Consider the following 11,550-nt stretch of genomic DNA (forward strand, 5'->3'; position numbering starts at 1 on the left):
GGAGTTGGGCAGGGGTCCTGTCTGTGAGTGGCTGGCTGCTTCTTCCCTTAGCTTTGACTCTGGCCTTCCAAAGAATGTCTGCTTCCTCCCTTCCTCAGACACCAGGACCAGGCTGGGTGGGCTGCCTATTTTCTGTTTGCCCCAACCTCAGTCTCCCTATCTAGATCATGACATGGTCACACTCCTTGCCAGACTACCCAGCAGAATCACTGCACGGGTCCCTGTCCTGGCTTTGTGCACACTGTTGTCCCTTTGTCAGGCACTCAGATGGCTGCTGAACATGAAGGCAGAGACAATAAACATCCCTCTTTCCTGGTGTGCCCTTTGTCCCCTGGACCTTCTGCTATCCCCAAGACTGGTGGGTTTAGTGCTTCTGCCTCTGTGAGTGATGGGGCAGAGACCCCCAGCTGTGCTCCTTGGTGAGTGGGTGTCTGCACCCGCCCCAGCCCCAGCCGGAGCTGCAGCCGGAGCGCCCCTAATTGCCAGCACAGATGTGGAAGCCACCAGCCTCCCCTGTGCGCTCGGCTGTGCCGTGTGCTTAATTAGCCCCTGATTACTCATTTGCTGGGTGCCGTGTGTATTCCATATCTAATAACTTTCCAATTACGCCTGGCCGCTGCGCTCACACTAACCCTTTAGCTGTCTGCTGGTTGGGGACTGTGCGAGCAGCAGTGCTGTGCTCTGGGCTGAAGCCTCTCCCTCCCTTTAGTGCAGGATCTGGAGTTCTCTGCCTATATTATGGAGCCATCAGAGGGAATTAAGGGCATCAAATGATGCTTCTAAGCCTCTGACATGCCATCTTGCAAGTCCCACTAGAGCTGGGCAAATGCAATTTCTAATGATGATACAGCATTGGTGGGTTGGGCAAAGGGAGTGGGGGCTCCTGGAGGCAGAGCTGGCCTGTTCCTCCCTTCCCTCCACCGTTGGCAGCTGGCACTAGTCCTGTAACCTGTATGCCTCTTGCAGGTCCCTGGAGGCTAGCTGGTGCCACATGGGGTTAGGGGAGCAGCCTTCCTTTCCACCCTTGACTTATTTTCCATGTCTGGCTTCTCCTGGGCCGTGGGAGGGTGTTCTTTTGCACCACTGGTACTGGCATCTGCCCCCCAACCCCGCCCTGTAGTTCTCCGTTCCATGTCTTAGCTCCCTGGCCTTTCTCTAGAGGTAAACCAGCAGATTGATGGCAATTCCCCATCCCACCCCCACCCTGTTGCCTACAATGCAAAACCTGAGTCCTGATGGGGCATGGACTCTGCTAGCTAGCACTTTGAGCACCTGGCAGCACACAATCCCTCCTGAATTTGTGGCTCTGACTTCAAATATCCAAGTGACCTTGTGACACTGGGCTGACTTTTGTGCCTCAGTTTTCTCCATTGAAGATGGATGGTGGGATGACTAAATGAATTCAGACAGGTACCTCTTCCCATGGCTTTTCCCCATGCCTTTTCTCTGGGCTGTTAAAATGGGCCTGGTCATGGACTACCAGCACTGCCCTACATGGGAGCCCCTAAATCCCTAAACTCTACTGTCCGTCTTGGAGGCAGCACCATGTTAGCCCTTCCAGGCTACAAAAGGATGGATTCCTGAAGAAGTGAAGCCGCACTACTGAGATCTCCCAACAAGGGAGAAGAGCCAAGACCTGGCCCCAGGCAGGCACTCTAGCGTGGAACCAGGAGGAAGAACAGTTCCAATAACAGAGCTAGACCCCAGTGTTTCGCTGGGCAGCCTCCAGGCTGCTGCAGGGCCTCAGCTTGAAGCCTTTTCTTAGAGATGCATGGTTGGTTTGCTAGACAAGGAAGGACAGGAAGACTGATGCTAACTGAGAAAGGGTGACATGAGAGGTCCCACGTGACAACTTCGTTAATGTGAAATGTCCCCAGTAGGAGAGCGCATAAAGGCAGAGTAGAGCAGTGGCTGTAGAAGCTGAGAGAGCCTGGGGAAGAAAGGGAGTGACTGCCCCAGGGGCTGGAAGACAGAGAGAAAGATTAACTTCCAGGAGTTTAGGGGGGATGGAGGAAGGCTCCGGGGGTGATGTCCCCAGAGTTAATGGGATAAAATGTTCTAAAATGGGGTTTTTGAAACAGTTGCACAACTGCACAAATTTTTAAAAAGCCATTAACTTGGACTATTTATTTATGTTACATGCATTTGTCGTGTGGGGACACACACATGTACCAGTGTGCTTGTATACCCTCTCTGTGATGTGGATCCTGGAGATTGAACTCAGATCATCAGGCTTGGCAGCAAGCCTTTACCTGCTGAGCCATCTCACCAACCCCAGGACTGCGTAATTTAAGTGCTTGCTCCTGAATTAATCTGGATTCAATTCCCAACATTGAAAAAAAAAGATAATAAATTGTATAATATGTGACACATGTTTCAATAAAACTTAAGATAGTGGAGAACTCCAATTTAGAGACCTTGTGAGCTGATTAAAAATTAGTTAAATAGAATTGGGACCCAATAGAACACACATACCTGTGCACACACATGCACAGCATGCACGCAGGGGCATACAGACACACTCGCACGCATGCACGCACATACAGACACATGCCCTCCTCCTTTTGAACAATGTCTGCTTTTCCCCTCTCCTCCTGATGAAGGCTGCCTCGTCATTATCTGGTATGGCATCCTCAAAAACCACTTGAGTTCCCTGGAGAAAGTGTGGTGGTGTGAGAGCCATGAGGGATGTGGCAGGCTGTGAACACCTTTTTGTTTTGGAGAGCCATAGAAATGTCCTTCTTGGCCCCTAGCCACCATCTGACGAAAGCTAACTCAGTAGCTACTGTCCATGGAGGTTCTGGGGATCGTGGCCTTTATCCAGCCTACCATTCAAAGCCAGGTGTGAGTCTGTGATGCTGTGATTGCCAGGGTTCCCTGGGAAGGGAACATGAGGACAATAGTACATGCCCTAGGCATCATAGCATTTTATACAAAGATAGAGGGTGACCAGGCAGAGAGGGGACTCAAATAGGCATCCCAGGGCTGTTTTCTGTTAGGAATTGTGTTCAATCTGGCTATGGGAGGGTGAGGAAGGATGGCTCTCAGCTCTGTTAAGGTCCCTTCCTTTGGAGGTGGTAGGTGGGAGGCTCAGCATGAGATAATCTACAGCCCCTCCACACACATCCACTAACTCTGATCAAACTCCCCTGGAATGAGGGAAGTGTGAAGTATCCTCACTTCCAACAGCAGTCTGTATAGCATAGCAAGAAGAGCTAGACCAGAAGAGGGACTGGCATGTGATCCTCTGATCCAGGCTCACACTGCTGGGCAGATAGGACCAGGCCACACATTTGGCTCTGCTTAGCACATGGCAGGGCAGGGACATGTGAAGGCTGCCTCATCATCTGGAGACTCGGCTTGGACAGAGCCATGCACACAGGCTGTGGTCTGGGTTATTGACCTTCAGGACAGAAGGCTGTTGTAAACGACCATTTTCAAGCTATCCCAGAAATGTGTGTTTTCTGCTCTCTGGTCTCTGTTCCCCAAGTGGGCCTTGCTGGGGAATTTGGTAGCTCTGTATGCAACTTTGAGAGATGTAGCACAGCTCCAAAGTGCCTTCTTACTTTCCTGCCTGTGTGCAAATCATTTGCCAGTTGTCAGTGTTCCTTAACAAGGAGAATGCAGCTTTTAAAAAGTGGCACCAGCTACTTCTAGAAGCACCTGAGATGGAAGATGGAGCTATCGTCCTTCAGCCTGGCTCTTGCTGGCCCGGAGTAGGGCTATCTTCCTAAGGCCTTGCTGCTGAGCACCTTCAATTGGTTCATGGTCTTGCCCTGTGGGGTGGTTTGTGACCCTTTAAGCAAGGGCTGATGTTTGTCATAGTCCCTTTGTTACAGTAACATACAGTAGGCCTGCTGCACCACAGGACCCCACTTGTAGGAAAAGCTCACCAGCACTCCTGGCCCTGGCATCTGGGGTGGATAGGTAGAAGGGTGGATGGATGGATGGATGGATGGATGGATGGATGGATGGATGAGTGAGAATTATGGATAGATGGGTGAGTGGGTAGATGGATGGGAAGAATAAAAGATGAATTGGTGGATGGGTATGTGATGGATAGAATCAGTAGAAGGGTGAAGAATAGATGAGTGGTGGATGTATGTATGTATGTATGGATTGGTAGATGGATAATAGATGGAAAAAATGAATAGATGGGTGGTGGTGGGTAGATGGATGGAATGAGTACAGGGATGCTGACTAGGTGGGAGAATGGACTGTGGATAGACTGGTAGATGAAGTATTAGGGTTTTCTAGAGGAACAGAATAGAATATATAAGGTGTGTGTGTGTGTGTGTGTGTGTGTGTGTGTGTGTGTGTGTGTGTACATATATAAAGGGGTTTATTGGAGTGGTTTACAGGCTGTGGTCCAGCTAGTCCAACAATGGCTTTCTGCCAACCAAAAGTCCAAGAATCCAGCAATTGTTCAGTTCACGGGGCTGGATGCCTTAGCTGGTCTTCAGTATATGTTGTAATCCCCAAGGAGTAGGCTCTAATGCCAGTGAGACAGGAGCAAGGACAAGCAGGCAAAAAGCAAATGCTTCCTTCTTCCATGTTCTTTATATAGGCTACCACCAGAAAGGGCAATGTGGATTTAAGGTAGATTTCCCCACTTTGAGAGATTCAGGCTTAGGGTAGGTCTTTTCACTTCAAATAAATCAATCAAGAAAAATCCCTCAGCAGGGCAGTAGTGGCACATGACTTTAATCCCAGAACTCAGGAAGTAGAAGCAGGAGGATCTCCATGAGTTCAAGGCTAGCCTGGTCTACAGAGTGAGTTCTAGGACAGCCAACACTACACAGAGAAACCCTGTCTGGGAAAGAAAAGGGCGTGTGTTGGGGGGAGAAGAATCCCTCATAGATGTACCCAGCCACTTGGGTCTTAGTTAATTCCATATGTGGTCAAGTTGACAACCAAGAATAGCTAGCCATCACAGATAGATAATGAATGGATGGACAGATGGATGGATGGATGGATGGATGGATGGATGGGTGATGGGTGGATGGGTGGACTGATGGACTTGTAGATGGGTGAGTGAGTAGGGGAGCAGATAAGGGAACGTTGCAGGGGTGTGGATGAAGAGCCAGGCTGGGCCAGTCACATGGCTTTTGATGTGACTCTCCCATGCCCAGATTACTTCCCTTCCCTGCCAAACCCTACGCTCTTGAAGGTCAAGTTCAGATTCCACCTGCTCCAGGAAGCCCTTCTGGATCTCCCCTCTCTAGGAGGGGAGCCCTTGAAGTCCTGTCCCCACCCTCTGTCTCTGCCCATGACTCTTGCTGTTCTCCATGTAAAAGCCTTATCCCCCAGTTGCTTCATAACTGACTGAGGTCACAGACAACCGCTGAACTTCAAAGACCCAATTACTGTACAAGTTCAGACAGGTCGCTGTGCTGACTCCCTGGCAAGGGCTGGCTGGAAGGTTCACCGTGTGAGTCTGTGTAAAGGCTTGGACTGGTGCCAGCATGTAGTAGGCACTCAGCAAAGATCATGCCTTTCCCTTGTGTTCTCTGCTAGACTCAGTACCAACTCCCACAGCCCTTCCAGGGGGTGCCACAGTGTGACCAGCTACTTTGTGCCAGCAAGACCCTGGTGGTTCTTCTACTCCAGGAGAAAAAGCAGGTCACAGGTAGGGGACAAAGCCTAGGGCATTCACAATCCTCTGCTCCCCTCTAGCCTGTCCCCAGAGGCCACCACAAGGTCACTCCCTGATTTGACCCATAAGCCCTCCCTGGCAGCAGGAGTCCCTGGCTGGTGACATAGCATTCTGCTACCCCCTCGTGGATGTGGCAACACCGAGTCTGTCTGTCTTTAGTTTTACCCTGATAGAATTTTCTAAGGTGATTTAGAACAAGGCAGTGAAGTAACCAAGCCCCTACAGGGTAGGGTCCCAAGCCATGTAGAGCTTGGGGGTCCCTGCTGCACTGATGTACTCACCCCAGGTCCCCAAGAATGAATGAATAAGAAGAACAAATGATATGTGTGGCCCAGTGTGTTGCCTCCTGGATCCAGCTGGCGTCCCTGCCATGGGGTTGGGGTGGGGTAGGGGGATGAGGGGGGTGCAGCTGGGCAGTGTCTCCATATGGATGCTATAAATTAAAACATTCCAGGAAACAGTGCAGTAAATTCATCCGCCTCTTGCCTGCAGGGCTGGTGGGGGCTGAGCTTGCCTCAGGAACTCCAAACATCCGTCTCACTTAGAGTGCTACTCCTACGGAACTAAGCCCTGGGAAAAAAAATTAAAAATAACTGGATGAACAGAAAATGACTTCTCACCAGCCCTGCACTCTCAGTGCAGAAGAAGAAGGTCCACCAGCCTGGGCCTGGCTCCCTGTGGCCCAAATTGCCTGCCAGGGGCTGAGTTGGCCTCAGATGCCCACCTAGACCCCAGCATCCCCCCTGACCTGGGCTGATGCTGCTTTGACCTCAGTCTCTTTTTCTGAGGACCTTTTTTGAAACCTCAGTCCAGTCTTGGAAAGGAGGTAGGACAGCTAGAATAGTGAATGCCACAGGCAGAAGGAAGTGTGTAGTAGGGAGGGGTTAGAAGGGAGATGACCAGATACTGTGATATGGGGCTTGGGACCATTTCTATCTGGGGGTGAGAGGTTATAGAGATGGATATGGTTATGTGGGTGACACTGCCGTAACTGGTGAATTCAGTGTTGGGTGCATGTGTCCACACTTAAATACATACAGAAGAGGGCCTGTGAGACGGCTCAGCAAAGAAAGGGGCTTGCTGGCAAGCCTGAAGACCTGAGTTTGATCCCTGCTGTCCACGTGGTGAAAGAGAGAACGGACTCTTGTATATTGTGCTTTGAGTTTTGAGTCTAACTCAAGCAAGATGGGTGCCTGGTGGAGACTAGATGCCTGTATGCAGGTGGGGTCTCTGTAGAGACTGGGTGGCCTGGCAGTAGCTGTGCCCAGCAGGGTGGAGTGAGATGTGTCATTCCACAGAGGTGTAGGGTGTCTGGTTCCCAAGGTACCTACCATTCATGTGTTCCCTTGACTCCATGATGCAGGGACCTAGAAATATATAGAACCAGTGTGTCAGGAGGTGAGGCCAGGCAAACTCGTGGTGTAAGGGGGATGAATCCAAGTGGTAGCGCCCCCCACCCCCTCTTCCCTGAAAGACTCCAAAGATGGTGTCCATGGGTTCTGGAACCTTCTCCACTCACTCTGAGCAGTGGGGAACCTCACCCATGCCTGATAGATGGTCACAACAGAACCTCGAATGGAGGTGGTCTCAAGGAGACTGGTCCCCAGAAGACTTGAAGTGACATCATACTAATTTGTGGGGCATAGCTGAGATGGTCGTTCCAGCTTTCCAAGGCGAACACCAGGGTCCTATGGTGTACTTCGCAATGGCATGTAGATGTACCCCAGGGACAGGCTGCATAAGGACGGACCTTGGTGCATCTCCCCACACTTCTGTCTTAGACATTCACCAGGGTGTCTGCCGGAAGCTAGGGGCTTGTATGTTAGGATATCACGAGATGGAAACAGTGCTACAGTGTCCAGCATCAGCCTGGGGTCCGTGGCTGGGCAATGAGAGTACACGATGTCTTCACTGTCTGAAGCCAGCTCAGCTGGACTGCTGGCAACAGAGGTCGGGCCACACTGAGGAAGGAATAGCGAGGTAGCCCAAGGCGCCCCTCCTTCCTGGCTCATTTGTCCCTTCTTTCCTTACAGGTCACCTCTGCCCCTCAGGAGACACCTACAATTGTCCATGCTCCTGCACCAGAGCCCGAGCTACAGCCAGTGCCCCCCACAGACAGTCTATCCAGAGCCACCAGGACCACCCAGGAGCTGCGGCCAGTGTCCAGTCAGCAGAGCAGCCGGGACAGCTGGGATGGGGATGGAGTAGACCTCACAGCCACAGGTAGAGTCATGTTTTTCATCTCTCCATATAGACTGAGCCTGAGCCAGCCTATGGGCTGCAGCTCTGGAGGCTGAGCTGGGACACCGAGGTCAGAGATGGTTCCAGCTCACATTCTTGGCAGTCTGCTTATTGGGATTTGGAGTTTTCACTTCATGTTCTGTGATGAATTTACCTGTGCACTGACCGATCACTCATGCCTGTAAATTCCGCCGTTGCAGCAAAGATGAGCCTGCAGGTTGTTTCTGGGTAAGGTCCTGAGCACCAGTGAAGGCTTCCCTAGTGCTGGGCCAGCAGCCATGAGAACGTCCATGTCGGGGCTTCCCGACTTGGTGCCCTCATGCACCTTTGTTGTTGTTCATTGGCTTTTGAGAGAGTTGTGGCTAGGGTGGCTCTCCTGACCCCATCGGCCTCTTTGGGCTCTTAGGGCCTTTACTGTAGGTACCGAGAACACAGTGGACATTTATGTCTTTGTAGCCTCTTCTTAAGTTCTGGGGAGCCACTGTGGACCATGCAAGACTCCCTGAAGCAGTCTGTAGTGGAGAGGACCTGTGGGAACCTGATCCATACTGTCCCTGAGGAGTAATGGAGACTCAAGGATCAGCCTTGCCACTGAGGGGATAGATAAGCCCTCACTTGCTAGAAAATAGTAGGAGCTGGGGCTGGGGAATGTGACTGGCCAGCCAGAGATCATGTGGCACATGCGTTTGGATCACCACAGGCCCAGACTTTGATCTGGAATGTTTGTTCATCTTGCAGTTGACCCCATACCAATCTCCTGCCCTCTTAGATGTGGACTCAGTTCACAGATGGACCCAACAGACCAAGCGCTGATGCCTTGGGGGCCTGAGGGGCTTCAAACACTGGCAGGTGTGGACAGGGTGTTCATACAGCAAAGGAGGGGGTGCAGGGCAGATGCTGCCAGAGACTGTTACCCTCTTACCCCTACACGCCCATATTCATCCAACATGCTGAGAGAGAGAGCCTTGCATCTGTGAGATGGCATGGCAATGGTGGGCCTGGCTTCCATAGCAGGTATAGCATCTGGCACAAGGGAAAGGCTTGTTGTATGTGAGCCTCAGCACTTAGTCAGCATTGTTGGGTCAATAGGCAGAATGCCATGCTTGTGTGAGCAGCACTTCCCTTAGTTCTGCAGGCCTGCCCTGTGGAAGCCTGGATGCTCTGATTTGGCATGAGCCCTCTGAGGGAGGACATGCCCTTGTGGACTGAGTCTTGAAAGCTCATTTGTCTCTGCATTTCTGACCCACTTCCCCAGGCAAAGTCAATGATGAGATATATCTGCAGGGCCCAACAATGTGGCCACTGTGTGGGAAGAGGTGCACCTGCCTTGGGCTGAGGGACCTTCAGCAAATTCTGTTTCCCAAAGTGAGTCTGTGAGATATGCCTGGTGGCTGGTGGTCCATGAGCTCTGTTACACTAGGCAAGCAGAGGCTTGCGTGTTTGTGTTTGTATATGCCATTTCACATCAGCAGAACAGTGTACAGTGGGTTCAGAGAGGCTGTGGCACTCATCCCTGTTACACAGCAGTGGTAGGGTACTGGGGAAGGTACTGAACCCTGTGCCTGGCTCCTACAGCCTGATCAACTGTGGCCCAGTATTAACCCTGGCCCAGAAAGTTCCAGGTCACAAGTTTAGGGGATGACATTTCAATTTCCAGTATGGAGCCCTGTTTGGAGCCTTTGGGGATAAGCCTTGTCTCATCTGAGTCCCTGACAGTGACTCCTGGGTGATGACCCTGAGTCATCATTGTGAGCAAAGGCTACAACCTGACTCCCTCTAGAGGCTGCACTGGGCATGGGGGTATGAGTGACAGGTGTCTGTCTGATTACACTGGGGCCACAATCAGATATAGACCTACTCAGGGCATATTCAGGTACACGTCTATCTCATTTGCTCAGATGTGTACACATGCGTGCGTGTGTGTGTGCGCGCGCACGTGCGCGCGCGCGCACACACACACACACACACACACACACCCCTATGCATTTCCCTTCTTTCTGAGGCTTCACACCAAGGAAACACTAGGGTCCTGCTGTGGTGGCTTCAGCCAGTTCTGAATAGCACAGTCCTTGCTGAAGGTGGTTTGCTCATGGTAGGAAAAGGATGTATACTGCCTGGCAAGGCTGCAAATACCTCAGCCAACCATTTCTCAGCTCCGCTTCCCTGCAAACATGCTATATATAGAAGCCAGTGCCCCCAGGAATTCCAGTGCCAAGCAATGAGTTTGGAGCCATTTGGTTTTACCCACCAATTTTCTAGAGTTTGTCAGATTTGGTGTCACTTAGGGAACAGGGCAACCTCTGTGTCAGGAATGGAATTGCCCATGGTGAAGCTTCTGGTGGCTAACCAGACATCCTTTGTGTGGGCAGCATCGATTCACAGGCACTTTATTAGGAGAATTATTGCTGGTTGTAGGCACAGGTCTAGGCCATGGGGAAAAGGACAGGCATCTGCCAGGCCCTTTGGGCCCATTTCTCTATCCTTTGAGGACCATAGTGATCCAAGCCATGGTTCCTCTAGACAGCAAGGTCCAAAGGAACATTGGGCTGATGGCCAGTCCTTTGGTGAGGAGAAGGATGTGGTTTGAAGTCTGGGGTGGACAGCCATCCCTGCAGCGTGAGGGCACTTGGCTCTGTCAACAGCTTTCTGTAGTCAGACCAAGAACCATTTTAATGTGCATATGGAGTGGAAGTTGGCAAGGTGGGAGTGGGTTCTCACTGCAGCTGTCCTGTGCTGAGCGCAGGCTCCTTGGAATGGAAGTGGTACACACTATACAATGTCAGGAAGGAGACGGCATTGTGTCCAGGTTTCCAAGCCCCTAGCCTTATGTGGCAAAGTTCAGGACCTCCCGAAGCCTCAGCTGCTCCAACTGCAGAATGGGCACTGTAAAAATGAGGCCATGCAACTGAGGCAGTGTCAGGGGCATGGCGTAAACGCGAAGACACATTGATAGCTGCAGGGCAAGGTTGCATAGGTTACACACTCTACAACAGGAGTGTGTGTCATTCTTGTCTCTGAATGTGCTTTCTGCATGGCCATGGGGTAGCCATCTGCCACGTTAGATGGATGGTGGACTCGTACGTCCTTTCTGGGTTGTGTAGCAGTTTCTCATGTGACAAGCAATGTTATCAGCAGACAGTAGAAGTTGCAGTCCCCACTGGTAAGCTGAGCTGTATGTGCCAAAAGCCATGCCCAGCCATTCTGGCCCTAGCCCCTCCCACCCACCTCCACCCACCCCACTCCCCACCATGTCAGCATCCTTACCCATTGTCAGGCCAGGCATGTGTGTCCACTGGGCATGTGAGAACTGGGGCTTACCTGTGGGCATATGGCTAACAGGGTTTGTGGCCTCGTCCCCACCCTCTCCAGATGCCGTGTCCACACACTAAAGGGTTAGCTGAGGACCCCACATTGTCACCAGCATACAGATGCAGAAGCCTGGCCGCCATTACTCCTGTGTTAGTAACTTTTCTTGTTGCTATGATCAAACACCTGACCAAGCAGCCTAGGGGAGAAGGGTTTCAGGCTAAGGTTTATCATGGTGGTGAAGTCATGGCGGGGGCGGGGGGGGGGGGCTTCAGGCAGCTGGTCACATACTAGTAGGTGATTCTAAATCCAGTTAAGCTGACATTAGGTGCTAACCATCTCATTAC

General features: G+C 51.5%; 1 protein-coding gene across 2 annotated transcripts in view; it reads left to right on the forward strand.

The window, feature by feature from the left end:
* The window catches only part of Gse1 (Gse1 coiled-coil protein), a 344,296-nt gene that overhangs the window by 114,318 nt on the left and 218,428 nt on the right, over positions 1-11,550 (forward strand). For both annotated transcript variants that reach the window (XM_027410721.2, XM_027410722.2), the window contains exon 2: positions 7,690-7,879. In XM_027410721.2, the coding sequence (XP_027266522.1) occupies positions 7,690-7,879 (190 nt within the window). The remainder of the gene's footprint in view (positions 1-7,689; positions 7,880-11,550) is intronic.

This window comes from Cricetulus griseus, chromosome 3 (assembly GCF_003668045.3).
Source record: "Cricetulus griseus strain 17A/GY chromosome 3, alternate assembly CriGri-PICRH-1.0, whole genome shotgun sequence".
NCBI lineage: Eukaryota > Metazoa > Chordata > Mammalia > Rodentia > Cricetidae > Cricetulus > Cricetulus griseus.